Source organism: Phaseolus vulgaris, chromosome 3, assembly GCF_000499845.2.
Source record: "Phaseolus vulgaris cultivar G19833 chromosome 3, P. vulgaris v2.0, whole genome shotgun sequence".
NCBI classification, from domain to species: Eukaryota; Viridiplantae; Streptophyta; class Magnoliopsida; order Fabales; family Fabaceae; genus Phaseolus; species Phaseolus vulgaris.
This window is the reverse complement of record NC_023757.2, coordinates 10,802,977-10,818,452: the sequence shown is the minus strand read 5'-3', so window position 1 is coordinate 10,818,452 and position 15,476 is coordinate 10,802,977. Positions and strand designations below refer to the sequence as shown.

The following is a 15,476-nucleotide window of genomic DNA, read 5'->3' as shown; positions in this document are numbered from 1 at the left end:
TCAGCAATCTTAGTGTTGGCCAAGGAGAGAGTGTTTCTTGAGGTGTTTTCTCTTGGTTGTGGTGTAAGTGATCAAGTGGTGATTGCTTAGTGGATATCCTCAGGGTTTCTGAGAAGACTGGATGTAGCTCTAGTTTGAAGTGAACCAGTATAAACAACTGTGTACAATCTCTCTATCTCTAACTCTTTAAATTCAGTTTATTTGTTGTTTGCTGGTATAAACAACCGATTGTTTCTACGAAACAACCGATTGTTTTTCTGGTACTACAGCTTTTGCTTGCTGTTTTGGCTAACTGAATTGCTGAATCAATTGGTTTCTGAAATAAGTACATTCTAGTTTTGAAAAGTTTGCGAAAACCCCTTTGAACAATTCACCTCCCCTCTTGTTTAAAGCCATCTTTTCTAACAATGATGTGAAACGTTTGAGGAAGCATTCACTCATTCAAGAATATGAGTTGTTTAGGATGCAATAAGAAGAAAGCATTGCAGATGTGCAAAAACGGTTTAGACATATAGTGAATCATCTCACTGGTCTTGGTAAGATTTTTGACAAGGAAGAGCTCAACATAAAGGTGCTGAAATGTCTTGATAGGAGCTGGCAGCCTAAGGTAACAACAATCTCTGAATCCAGAGATTTAGCCAAGATGTCTACTGCAGCACTCTTTGGAAAATTGATTGAACATGAGTTAGAACTCAAAAGATTGAAAGAACAAGAAACAGTGGAGAAAAGAGCCAAAGGAATTTCCTTAAAGATCACCATGGAACATGATACAAGTGAGGAAGAGAAGAATTCTGAACATGATGAGACCTTGAGTCTGCTCACCAGAAAATTCAGCAGGTTTCTGAAAAGGAAGAACCGAGACAGAACTCAACAAAGAAAAAGGTATTCTAAATCCAATGACTCAAATTCTTCTAGTTACACTTGTTTTGGCTGTGGAAAATCAGGTCATATAAAAGTTGATTGTCCCAACAATCAAAACAAAGAAAAATCAGCAAGCAAGAAGAGTGAAAGGGGCAAAGGAAAGAGAGCTTATATCTCTTGGGAAGAGAATGATGTATCCTTAACAAGTGACTCTTCAACTGGAAGTGAAGAAGCAAATTTGTGCTTCATGGTGAATGATGAAGGATCAACATCTGATTCAGTAAGTGACTATTCAACTGATTCTGAAAATTATGATAAGCTATTAATTGCCTTTAAGGAAACACATGATGAAGCAAATAGATTGGCTGTCATATGTAACAAACTGAATAAAGTAAATAAGGTATTGGAACCTAAAGTTAAGGCTCTTGAAGAAGAATTACACAAAGCTAAAACTGAATTGGTTAGTCTTGAATTAACATGTTTGCATGCATCAATAAAAACCTGTGATAATTGTAAGAAGCTGGAAAAACAGGTTGAATATTTGTTAAAAACACTCTCAAATTTCACTAAAGGAAGAGAAAATCTTGAAACCTTATTAGGTTCACAGAATGCTGTTTTTAATAAAAATGGTCTAGGAATGAAAAATAATGTGAAAAAGCTATCCAGTTTTTTTGTTCCTTCCAAAACAGTATTTTCCCCTTTTAGTTGTTCAAATACAATGCATTCTGCAACCTGTTTTTACTGTATGAAGTCTGGACATATATCTAGAACATGTAAAGCTAGAAGGTACCTTGTTCCAAAAGGATTGGCCAAATGGCTTCCTAAGGAAAGGTATTAATCATGTTGGACCCTAAACTTGGAAGGGGTACCATATGTGTTAAATCTGTTTTGTTTTGCAGAAAAACAGCAGGAAAAATCAGTGGTACTTGGATAGCGGGTGCTCAAAGCACATGACTGGTGATGTCACCCAATTCACAAATCTGAAACTTAAAGCTGAAGGACACGTCACATATGGAGATAATAATAGAGGAAGAATTCTTGGAAGATGAGATGTTGGTACTACAGACTCAACCACTATTGAGAATGTACTGTATGTTGAAGGGCTAAAGCATAGTCTTCTAAGCATTAGCCAGCTGTGTGACAAGGGATACAAGGTCAATTTCGAAGCCAACACTTGTACAATTTCAAATGAAATTTCTGGTAAGAGGCTTTTCACAGGAAAAAAGGTAAACAACATCTATCTCTTAAACATTATGAATAACTGTTCTAAAAATGAGTGTTTGTTGTTTAAAAGTGATGAGTCTTGGCTGTGGCATAGGAGGCTAGCTCATATCCATACAAATCACTTGAATAAGCTGAAGTCTAAGGAACTTGTTTCTGGGTTACCAAACATAAAATTTCAGAATAACAGATTGTGTGATGCTTGTGTAAAGGGAAAACAGATAAGAACTTCATTTAAATCTAAAGATGTGGTTTCTACAAATAAAGCCTTGGATGTTTTACATATGGACTTGTTTGGACCATCTAGGACTGCTAGCTTAGCTGGAAATTACTATGCCTTGGTGATTGTTGATGACTTTTCAAGATATACATGGACTTTGTTTCTTGCTTCTAAAAATGATGCATATAAAGCCTTTAAGAAACTTGCTAAGGTTCTGCATAATGAAAATGAAAATAGAATAAAACAGATTCGTAGTGATCATGGGGGAGAATTTCAAAATGCAAAATTTGATAGATATTGTGAAAAACATGGGATCACACATAGCTATTATGCTCCTAGGACACCCCAACAAAATGGTGTTGTTGAAAGGAAGAATAGGTCATTAGAAGAGTTAGCTAGGACCATGCTAAATGAATCTGATTTACCTAAATATTTTTGGGCTGATGTAGTATACACTGCTTCTTATGTGCTTAACAGAACCTTGATTAGACCAATTCTTAAGAAAACTCCATATGAATTATATAAAGGTAGGAAGCCTAGCATTAGTCATCTTAGGGTTTTTGGCTGCAAATGTTTTGTTCTAAATAATGGTAAAGACAATCTGGGGATATTTGATCCTAAATCAGAAGAGGGAATACATATTGGATATGCTATAAATGATCATGCTTATAGAGTGTATAGCAAAAGATTGCTTGCAGTAGAAGAATCTATACATGTTGCATTTGATGAAACAGATTTTTCTGTGCCTAAATCTGTTATGGATGAACCTGGTATGGATGATTTAAGAACCATTTTGCAAAAGAATCAATCTAGTGAGCTTGATGCAACTAATCCAAATTCTGTCAAAGAATCTACTGTGAATGCAGGACTGCCTGAAGAATGGAAGACTCCAAGGGATCTCACTCTTGACAATGTAATTGGTAAAATTGAGAAAGGAGTCTCAACAAGGAATTCACTTAATAATTTCTGTAGAACAGTGGCCTTTGTCTCACAGATTGAGCCTAAAAGTCTGGAAGAAGCACTGCAAGACAACAATTGGATAACAACAATGTTGGAAGAACTGAACCAGTTTGAATATAATGAAGTGTGGACTTTGGTTCCAAGAAAGCATGAGATGAATATTATAGGGACCAAGTGGGTGTACAGGAACAAGATGGATGAACATGGGGCTATCACTAGAAATAAAGCAAGGCTGGTTGCTAAAGGTTATAACCAAGAAGAGGGAATTGATTTTAGTGAAACCTATACACCAGTAGCACGTCTTGAAGCTATCAGATTACTCCTAGCATTTTCCAGCATACAAGGTTTCAAGCTATTTCAAATGGATGTCAAAAGTGCATTCTTAAATGGTTACATTAATGAAGAGGTGTTTGTATCTCAGCCTCCAGGGTTCGAAGATCATAAAAATCCAGAGCATGTGTACATGCTTAAGAAGGCGTTATATGGATTGAAGCAGGCACCTAGGCAATGGTATGAGAGGCTAAGTGAATTTCTGCTCTCTCAAGGATATAACCGTGTCAATTCTGATAAAACTCTGTTCATAAAGAAGAAAAGAGAGGACATTATACTTGTGCAAGTCTATGTGGATGATATTATCTTTGGATCCACAAATGAAGAGATGTGTGAAGACTTTGTAAAAACAATGAAGAGTGAGTTTGAGATGTCAATGTTAGGAGAAATGAATTTCTTCCTTGGACTACAAGTGAAACAACTCAAGGATGGAATTTTCATAAGTCAAGAAAAGTACTGCAAGGAGCTGCTTAAGAGGTTTGATATGGATCAATGCAAGGAAATCAACACTCCTATTTCAACAAGCTGCTAGCTGGAACAAGATTGTGCAGGAAAATCAGTGGATCAATCTAAGTACAGGGGTTTAATTGGTTCTTTGTTATACTTAACTGCTAGCAGGCCTGACATTATGTTTGCTGTGTGCTTATGTGCTAGATATCAATCTGATCCAAAGGAATCATACTACAATGCAGCAAAGAGAATTCTGAAATACTTGCAAGGATCTAAGGATGTTGGATTATGGTATCCTAACAATGTATCTTTAAACTTAACTGGTTTTTCAGATTCTGACTTTGCAGGTTGCAAAGTGGATAGGAAAATCACAAGTGGGACTTGTCACATGCTTGGATCAAGTCTAATCTCTTGGCATTGCAAGAAACAGGCTTGTGTTGCTCTCTCTACAGCAGAGGCAGAATACATAGCTGCTGGAAGTTGTTGTGCTCAAACCTTATGGCTAAGCAGCAGCTAAGTGACTTTGGAATTCTATTAAACAAGATACCTATAAATTGTGATAATACTAGTGCTATAAATCTATCTAAGAATCCTGTCATGCATTCAAGAACTAAACATATTGAAATTAGACATCACTTTCTAAGAGAACATATAGCTAATGGAACTTGTGATATCAAATTCATTGGCACTGAATTTCAATTGGTTGATCTTTTTACTAAACCTCTTGCTAAAGATAGGTTTTATTTTCTTCAAAATGAATTGGGTATCATTAGCTTAAATTGTCCTCTGCAGTAAAATTTCAACCTGTTACTTTATATTTTAACATGTTTTGTTCTCTGTTTCAGAATCACAGTTGTGACTAGGAAAGAGAAATATTTGTTTTTTTCTCTCTCTCTCTCTTTATCTTTGACTGCTTTTACGGTTAATAACCAACAGGTCTATGACAATTATTATGTGGGTATCCTAACTGATTGGATATTGTGTAGGTGCAACAGATTTGATTTGTCAAAATGAAATCTGGTTCCAATATATTCTTACGTAAATCAACACCTGAACCTGCTGTACCACAAGAATAAAATCTGAAGCATATCTGATTGATTTGATTTTTTTTAACCCATAATTCTTGAAATCTGATTAAATTGATTTCCTTTAAAATTTGTGTTTTTTTTAAAAAAATTTGATTTAAAGCTCTATATAAACCTGACACTAATCAATTGTTTTTCACACCTTCTCATCTCTGCTACGAGCTGTCCAGGTTCAAACAAATTACTGTGTTTAATTTCTATCTTGAAATGATCATGTGAATTGTTACTAATCCTTCTACTAGCTGGTTTATCTTTAGGTGACTAAGTGCAGGTAACAACAGATCAAGCATGGCATCCTCATCACACAGAAAGAAGAAATCCAAAGAGCAATCCAACAGCAGCCAAGGCATTCTGGAAAACTGGTTTGCTGGAGATTCTGAAGCCATGACAAGGTTCATCCATGAGACAAACAGAAAGCAAGTCAATGTGCCCAAGGTGCTGGAATTCTCATGGTTAAGGGAAGAAAATCTGACTGAAGCAAAAACTTTGCTCAAGCATCAAAAGCTGAAAAACTTCTTAGAAATGACTGGAAATGTCTATCCAGACCTGGTGAAAGTGTTCTACAGCAATCTTGTTCAAGATGGCAAAAATCTGGTCTCCCATGTGAAAGGAGTAAAGCTGAAAATTACAAGGGAAATATGGAGCAATGTGGGAGGAATCAAGTATTCAGGAATGAAGGTTAGCAAAGGGAATACTGCTGGAATTCAAGGGTTCAACTTGCAGTTTTATAGGAGCTGTGTTAGAAATCCTGCTGAACCAGTAGCCAGATTTCATGCTGGAAATCTGACAATAATTCCAAGACTCCTAACCTACATAATTGCCTGGCAACTCACTCCTAGAGGAAGCAATCATGCTACTCTTCATGAAGAGGATTTGATTCTGCTATACTGTATAATGAATCAACTCAAGGTAAATTGGGTGAGTACAATGGTAGAGCATATGCTCAAATCCACAAGGCTTCCCGATTATCGTTTTCCATATGCAATTTTTGTGTCAAAGCTAATTGATTATTTTGAAGTTGATACTGCAAATGAGAGAAATGACACCATTAAGGCAGCAAGTGAAATAGACAACTCCACTCTCTTGAAGATGGGGTTCTAAAAGGAGGATGACAGCTGGATATTTAGAAGGAATGCTATAAATAGAGCTGAGAATGAAGCAACTGATCCAGCAGATGAAGAAAAAGAAAATGCTGATGGTGTGCAGCACATGGATGAGTCACCAACCCACTCTTCTGCAAAGGAGGATGTTGCTGCTACAAGCCAAAATGCACTGGTTGCATATGAGGAACCTGTGTATAGAGGTGAACCTCTATCCATGTTCGAAAGACAAGTTCTAAGCAAGCTGGACACACTCACATATGACCAAAAGGCACATTATGAAATGACTCAAGCCAGGTTTCAACACTTGGATGACCAAATTAAAGGAGTTCAGGAGCAGCTAGCTGAGCTTTACTACCACAATAAGTGATCCTATTTCATAGTCTTTATCTGTTATATCTTGTTGAACAATTTGTTTTCAGTCGATTTTTCTTATTCTGCACTGGTTTTAGTCTGTTTTATTTTGGTTTGTAATAGAACTCTATACTGGTTTTTAATTTGAACTGTTATGAATGTCTATGGTATGGCTTTATCCCATTATGTTTGATGAATCCAAAGGGGGAGAAGAATAACTTGATACAGAGAATAGCTTGATACAGGTTCTGCAGTTGAGGATTAAGTCATATAAATTGCTAATGTGATTCAGATATTAAATCTGCAGGGAGGTACATTAATACTTGAATTTGTTACATTCAGTTTGAACATCTAAAAGCTATTGTGCTCTTTCTGGTATCTAGTGTTATACAGGTTTTTGATCTCTCTTCAAAGCTATGCAATGCAAAGGGGATTTGTCTCCATCAAACAGGGGGAGATTGTTGAAGATGGATGAAGCTTCTTCTCTACCTAGTTTTAGTGTGTGTTTGATGTAGAAAATAACTAGTTTGCTTTGAAGTTTGTAATGAGTTTAGATGATCTTGTATTTAGGCTTGTGTATGTGTAAGGTTGCCTTTTGCTACATGACCTATCATAGATGCCTAACCAAGCATAGATCAAGCACTTGAAGTGGTTAAAAGTTTTACCAAAAGCTTTTTAGAGTTCTCCCCAAAAATCAGGATACCGCACAAAAATAAATTTTTTTCTCTGTAAAAGAATAGGTTTATTTTTGGTTTGATGAAAGGATTTTCGAAAGTTGGTTAGGGCACCAAAGGTACAACTCAGTCAGTTATTTCAGTTAGCTGAGTTGGCAGTTTTCCTAAAATAAATCTGTTTAGTTTAAAACTGAATCTGTTGTTTTCATAACAGCTTTTCAACTATTTTTTGAAAAGTAGTTAGAAACTGTTTTCTATATAAAGAAAAGCTTTTCTCACATGAAAGGTTGTTGAGAAATCAGGTTTTTGACAGAGATTAAACACTTTCTATGTGAGAAGAAGGATTGAAAAGAGTTTTTGAAAGGTTTTCGAAAGGGATTTTCAAGTGTGTTTTTTTCTAGGAAAACTTTGATCTTGGTGAAGGTGCTGGTGCAATTCTGCAGCAAATTGAACTACTGGTTTTGAGTTCTTGCATCTTCTTTTCAGGTGTTATCTTTCCTTTATTCTGGTTTGTAAAGGTGTAAGTGTTAGTCACTCCTTGATAGGGTTTCTTGGAGTGCAAGGTGTGCTGAAATAGGGTTTTTCAGCATTGGTTGTATTGTTCTTGTAGTGTTCAAGAACTGTTGTGTTTGTAAGTGATTGATACTGGTTTTAGTGGATTCCACCTTGGAGTAAGGTGAAACTGGATGTAGCTCTTTATGAGTGAACCAATATAAAAGCTTGCCTGTACTTTTCTTCTCATCCCTGCACTCGTTTATGGTTTTTGCTTAATTCTGTCAAGAACGAAATCTGTTCATTTGAAATCAAATCTGTTAAATCTGGGTTTTATAAAAACTGTTCTTCCTAATTTGTTAAAGTTCTCTAATCACTAACACAGTACTTGTATATGAGGTTTTCATTGATTTAAGGACAAATAGTCTTATTCATTAAATCCTGACAAAGAATCATTTCCTTTGAAACCTTGTGTTGAATGAACTTGATTGATTTCTTGGCATAATCTATATTCTTCAAACTGGTAAAATTTAACCAATCTGATTCTGTTATACCTCTATGTTGATTGCAAGTTTAATCTGAACAAGTTCAAATTGTGTTAGACTGTTCTGAAGAATCAATCTGTTTCTTTTAAAAACAATCTGTTTTTTTTCCTCTGATATACTGAAAACTGTTTGTATTTGTGAAAATTTTATATGTTCAATTCCCCCTTCCCTCTTGAACTTAGACACTAATAGACCCAACACCTAGATGTCTTCTCCAATTACAACCAAATCATGATGCACCCTAGGGACGAGTGCAAAACAACATTTATGACAGAGCTGTCTTGTTATTGCTACAAGGTAATGCCCTTTGGGCTAAAGAACGCAGGTGCCACCTACCAGCGGTTGATGGACAGGGTACTAGCGCCCATGTTGGGACGAAATGTCCAAGGATATGTGGACGACATGGTGGTCACCTCCCAGCAGAAGGAGCGGCATGTAGCCGACTTGGAAGAGCTTTTCACCACGATAGCGAAGTACAGGTTGAAGCTGAACCCAGAGAAGTGTGTGTTCGGGGTTGAGGCAGACAAGTTCTTAGGTTTCTTACTCACTAAAGGTGGGATAGAGGCAAATCCTGAGAAGTGCGCCGCGATAATAGCCATGAGGAGCCCGATCTCGGTGAAAGAGGTGCAACAGTTGACAGGGTGCATGGCCGCTCTGTCCAAATTCGTATTGGCAGGGGGAGACAAGGGGCACCCTTACTTCCAGTGCCTAAAGAGAAACAACAGGTTTGTGTGGACTCGGGAGTGCGAGGAGGCGTTTGAGAAGCTGAAGGAGTACTTGGCTAGTCCACCGGTGTTGTGCAAGCCAGAACCAGGTACCCTTTTCCACCTATACTTCACAGTCACAGAGAAGGCAATCAGTTTGGTCCTATTGCAGGAACATGACCAAGTGCAGACAGAGGCTGATCTACTTCGTCAGCAAGGTGTTGCAAGGGCCTGAAGTGAGATACCAGGCCTTAGAAAAGGCAGCCCTGGCAGTGGTATTCTCAGCACGAAGACTTCGTCACTACTTCCAGAGCTTCACCGTGATAGTAATGACAGACCTCCCAATTCGCAAGGTCTTACAAAAGCCAGATGTGGCAGGCAGAATGGTGCGATGGCCGGTGGAGCTGTCTGAATTTGACGTACAGTATGATTATAGGCCTCATTAAGGGCCAAATTTACGCTAATTTTGTAGTAGAGCTCTCCTTGGTAGCCACGCACCAAGAAGGAGCAGGTTTTAGATGGGTGCTTTCTGTAGATGGTTCCTCAAACCAACAAGGTAGTGGGGGTTGGTGTCATATTGGAAGGACTAGATGGGTTGCTGATTGAACAGGCCTTACGGTTTGCTTTCAAGGCCAGTAACAACCAAGCAGAATATGAGGCCCTGATCGTTGGGATTCTATTGGCCAAGGAGATGGGAGCAAAGAGGTTGTTGGCAAAGAGCGACTCTCTGTTAGTCATAGGTCAAGTCACGGGGGAATACCAAGCTAAAGACCCTCAGATAGTCACATACCTAGAATACGTCCAGGTCCTGAAGGAGCCGTTTGAGGTGTTCGAATTAGTCCACGTGCCCAGAGAACAGAATGCTCGAACCGACTTGCTTGCAAAGCTCGCCAGTTCGGGCAAAGGGGGCAGGCAAAGGATAGTGATTCAGGAGACCCTGAAGACACCTCGAACTACCATGGACAATGTGGCAGAAGTCCAACAGGTTAGCACATTGGAAGGGATGAAAAGGAGTCGTTGGTCGTTAACACAGGAGACAGTGAAAACACCAAGAATAAGCAGGTACCCGGTGGCTGGGGAGATATCGTCGCAAATTTACCAAGTCGAATCAGGAGAAACTTGGATGACGCCTTAGCAACGTTACTTGGATGATGAAGTACTCCCGCTAGAACCCGCAGAAGCTCGAAAAATTAAGAAAAATTCGAACAAGTACACCCTGATCGATGGGAAGTTGTTCAGGCATGGATTCACCCATCCTATCCTGGTATGTGTAGATGGTGAATAATGCACGTGAATCATGGCATAATTACATGAAGGGATATGCGGTATCCACATCGGCGATCGATCTCTCTCATCAAAGGCCATTTGTGCAGGGTATTACTTGCCAACCATGAGGGAGGATTGCACGAGGTACGCCCAACAGTGCAAGCAGTGCCAACAACATGCTGATTGGCACAAGGCGCCTCCAAAGGAGTTGAGGTCGATCTACAGCCCATGGCCGTTTCATACTTGGGGGATCAATATTCTGGGGCATTTCCCATTGGCAGTACGGCAAATGAAGTACCTCATGGCTGCCATAGAATATTTCACGAAGTGGATCGAGGCTGAGCCCGTGGCACATATCACAGCCCATAAGGTCCAGCACTTCGTGTGGAAGAACATAGTGTGCCCCTTCGGAATCTCGAAGAGGTTGCTATCTGACAACGGTACCCAGTTTGCAAGCCAGCACAGAGCTGAGAGTGAAACAGGTGTTCGCGTCAGTAAAGCACTCCTAAACGAACGGACAGGTCAACCGAGTTCTGCTCAGAGGATTGAAAAGAAGGCTAGACAAAGCCAAGGGGACCTGGGCAGAAGAAGTTCCTAAAATTGTGTGGGAAAAACTTGTTGACTTTTTACGGCAAGTGCACCGTGTTTGTCAGAAGTAATAATTGTCCCTAAGGACGGATATCGATCCCACAAGGAACAGTGAATTAGCAAGTACAATAATCGCTAAATATAAAACAAAACAATTAAAAGTGTATTGAAAGTGGTTGTGTTGGCGATGATCAATAAGAAAACAAACAAATAATTAGTTGTTTCAATTGGAAAAATAGGGATTAGGTTTCATCTCTCTCACTCTCATGTATTTTGATTAGCATGTCAATATTAAGTTCTTTAATTGAAATTGATGCTCGTATAAAAATCATTTATATCGATTCCTCGCATATAAAATCCTTAAGAATGTTCCCTAACTATCGATCCCTCGCATAATTATGAGAACAACTTAGAACGAAGCTCAGACGTTAATAGCAATTAACATTTCAAGTCTATTCCTAGCACTCAAATATGTTAAGTATTGTTGTTTAGGTCCAAACCCTAAAAATGCCTCCCGGTCAGATTTAAGATTCTCAATTTGTCACGGAAAATTAAAAGTAAAACAACAATACCAATAATCAATCAAGAATTGAATATTAATATATAAGATATCACCTCAATACATAAGTGTTTGAGTAGATTACTCCCAATCCCAAAGGGTAGAATTAGCCACACATACTTCTAGCACCTTTCATTCTCCCAATCGGGTTACAATTCACTCTATGGTGTTTTCCTCTCAATTTGGCACACTAGGGTTGAGCCTCTAGCCCTCTATTTATCCTAGTTTTCTAGGGTTAGGCTGTTTCCTGTATCGCGCTAATGAGCTAAATGATAAAACATAAAAAAGGCTGAATCTTTCTTTGTATATTTTTCCATTATGGGACCTTCCATCTTTATCTTTTTAGCTCAAATCATTCATCTTTAATACAAATCTTCAATCTTCCCCAGAAATCTGCAATTAACACCAAATTTGTGAATAATATTCAAATAAAGCTCATAAAAATGTAAAAAGGTATAAATTCATAAATTAGGGATTATTTTATATGAAAATTAGCAATAAATCCTCATAAGTGCCTATATTTTAATATGAAATATTACTGAAATTAGGCACTTATCACTCTCCCCAACTTAGAATCTTGTTTGTCCTCAAGCAAAGTAAATGAATATATTTGAATTTAAATATCAAACAACTTAATTCACTAAACAACAGATTAAATTAGAAACTTATAATGCTTCCAAATTCAAATATAGAAAAATATAGACACAATCAACTTCCAGGATCAAATCAAACAAACAAATGACAATTCATCCAGAAATATCTTCTCCTATGCTCACAGGTAAGTGTTTCTCTTTATTTTCACTGAATTGTAACAAATCACGGTTGCTTTTCATTTCATCTTCAAATCATAAACATATTAGAAACATGAATCTTGAGGTCTTTTCTAGGGTTGTAATGAGGCTAGGCTTCCAAAAAATATTGGTTTTTCTTAGATAAGAAAATGCACATCTTAAAGAAGAAGAACATACCTACAATTCAATTATAGAGAACATATATGTTATCTAATTACCACTTTCTTTCGATATCACCTTTTTCCTCATTTTCTTTCTTTTCATGATTTTCATGAAATTTTTTTCTATCTTTCTTTTCTATTTCTTTTTCTTCTTCTGTTTCTCTTTCTTTTTTTTTGTTTTGTTTTCAATAATAGGAAAAGATTGTTCCTATTTTTCATCTTTTTGAACTTTCAAAATCAGAACCAACCATTCCCTTTTCTATATGTATTGCATCTATGTTCTCCTTCCTTAGACATGCTAAAGGGTAGGAAATTATATCAATAAAGGTTAAGGTGCAATATTAACAAAAAATTTCTTGGCCCAAAGGGATATAAAAAAAATGGAATTCTAATATAAAGGTTGACTTTTTGGCCCTGGCTCCTAATTAAGACAAACAAATGCCTCAATCATCTTCATGCTCTTTTATGATGCAACAAAAATAATAATTAAGCAACCACAACTGTCAATTCATCAGTAAAACTCTCAAAATTGTTTAAGGTTCACACACTCACTTGGTTTAAATGGTCTCATTCCTTTTTGTCTTGTCATTATCTGTCCTAATCAATCATCCTGTTAAATTTTCATGTATCATAATTTTAACTACATTTGAATAGGGATTCAATCATATTTTCTTTTCTAACCTGTGTCTAATTCATCTCACTATTTAATATCTAAACACAACTTTTTTTTTCCACAATTCAAAATTAATATTCTAGTTCTTTTTTATTTGAGAAAAATAAACTAGAAAACAAACAAATTAAAACTGAAATTTATTCAAGATAATTCAAAACCTAAAACTAACAAACTAACAAAAACAACAAATTTATTCAAAATACAAAATAAGCAATTAAAACAAACTAAAAAAATAAGCAAATAAACAAAATAACAGAATAACCAAAAAATAAAATAAAATAAATAAAAACTAAACAGAAAATAAAATTCAAATAATTGAAAAGAAAAGAGAATTAGAAAGATAAAACCATATTTTTTCTCAATCCTCTCTTAAGAAGTCATCCAGCTTTTTGTTAAAATCTTTATCTATAGTCTTGCTTCATATACTGGATCTGCCCCCTTGAATAATAGAACCTGTCTCCAGGTCAAAATACATAACCTGCAAAATGATTAGGAGGCATACAAGAATTTATTTATTTAAATTAAATAAACAAAGGTAACAATATAAAACTAAAATGTGGACCGGGTTGCCTCCCAGTAAGCGCTCGTTTAATGTCATATAGCTTGACGAAAGTTTGTTATCAAGGAGGATATTTATCTTGTTTCACCCGTGCTTTTGTTATCACTTTTGTCAGTCTTGAATGTGGCTCTTCAACTTCAATTTTTCCGTCCATCTTCAATTCCTTGATGACCCATAATTTTCTCGTTTTCTTCCTTCCTCTACCCCTACCTGCGTTGAGCATGATAGGTTGTCCTGGACGATACTCCTCTCCTTCCACTGGCTTTCCTTGATTGTCTCCTTTTGCCTGTAACTTTTCATGACGTATAACTTTCTCCTTTGACTTTGAACTCTTCATCTTTTCACTATTTCTTGGAATTTCCTCTTGTTTCCCAGTCTCATCTATAGTACACTTGGTTACATCATTAAAAAGATTAAATTTTACCTCTTCATCATGAGACCTTACAAGAAGTTCTCCCTTGTCAACATCAACTATGACTTTAGTAGTTTTCATTAAAGGTTTACCGAGAATCAAAGGGACCTCCTCATCTTCTTTCATGTCCAGGATAACAAAATCCACCGGAAATATGAATTTGTCTATTTGCATAAGGACATCTTCAACCACACCATAGGGATACTTCACCTTTCTGTCAGGCAATTGTAACTGCATCTTGGTGGTTTAACCTTCAAGCTACCTATCTGTCTTAACATGGATAATGGCATCAAATTTACACTTGACCCTAAGTCCAATAAAGCATTATACACAAATAAATTACCAATTGACACAAAAATAGTAAAACTCCCTGGATCCCTGAATTTCTTTGGCAAAGTTTTCGAGAAACTGCTCCCTCCTTCCTTATCTCCATATTTATTTTTAAAACAGCATATCTTCCTTCTAACTTCATCAAAATATATCTTTTTCTCTGGCCATCCTGCAAAATAATTTTTTGGAAGCAAATTGTTAGAAAATAATCCTTCATTTTCTTTTTTTTTATGTTCCTATGGGATATTTCTTTTGCGATTTCTACAATTTCACAATTTTTTTCCTTTTTTTTCTATTTTCTCCTTTTTCCTTTTCAATCTTCACCATCTCACCATTTTTTCTTTGGTTTTCTCATCACCCTTAGTAGTGATGTTATTGCAATGCTCCTTAGGATTGGTGGTAGTGTTAGCTGAGAATTGGCCAATTTTTCCATCTACAGTTTGTGTGAGTTGTGACATTTGTTTAGCTAGTTGTCCTATCTGAGTTTCCATGCTCCTAATCGAAGCCATACTATTTTCCTGTGTACTCACAATCTTTGACCAAACATCTTCCACTTTATTCATCCTGTCAGGAATAGATGGAGAATTCGATTGATGCTGCTGTTGGAAAGACCCCTTGCTTGTTGGATGAATTATAGTCTTGCTTCCATCCAAAATTTTGATTTTGATTATTTTTCCAACCTTGAGGATAATTGTTGGAAAAACCGCCTTGCCTTCCTTGATTGCCCATATAATTCACCTTAGCTTCAGATGCGTTGTTATGATAAGAACAGTGACCATTAGGATGATCACCTCCACAAAAATCACACCTGAGAGGTTAATTCTGACTTTGGAGTGATTGAACAACATGCAACTTTTGGGGTAATTGGGTCATCTGTGCGGTCAGTTGCTCAAGTTACTGTGTCAGAATTTTGTTTTGAGCTAGCAATGCATCTGCAGTGTTTAACTCCAATACTCCTCTTTTTTTATGATTTTGTCTATCATGTTGAGCTTGATAGTCAGTTGTGGCCAAAGCTTCTATAATCCTTGTTGCTTGATCTGCATCAACAACCATCATTGTGCCACCAGCCGCGACATCTAGGAGCATCTTTGTATTTGATCTGAGACCATTAATAAATATACTCTGTTGAGCAATATCTTCA

The 15,476-nt window shown here is 36.8% G+C and overlaps 1 protein-coding gene across 1 annotated transcript; it reads left to right on the top strand.

Moving 5' to 3' along the window:
- The first annotated feature begins 10,386 nt into the window (after positions 1-10,386).
- On the top strand, positions 10,387-10,860 carry LOC137839102 (uncharacterized). Its single transcript, XM_068648232.1, has one exon. It carries the CDS (start codon positions 10,387-10,389, stop codon positions 10,858-10,860), a length of 474 nt encoding a protein of 157 aa, XP_068504333.1.
- Positions 10,861-15,476: the final 4,616 nt, after the last annotated feature.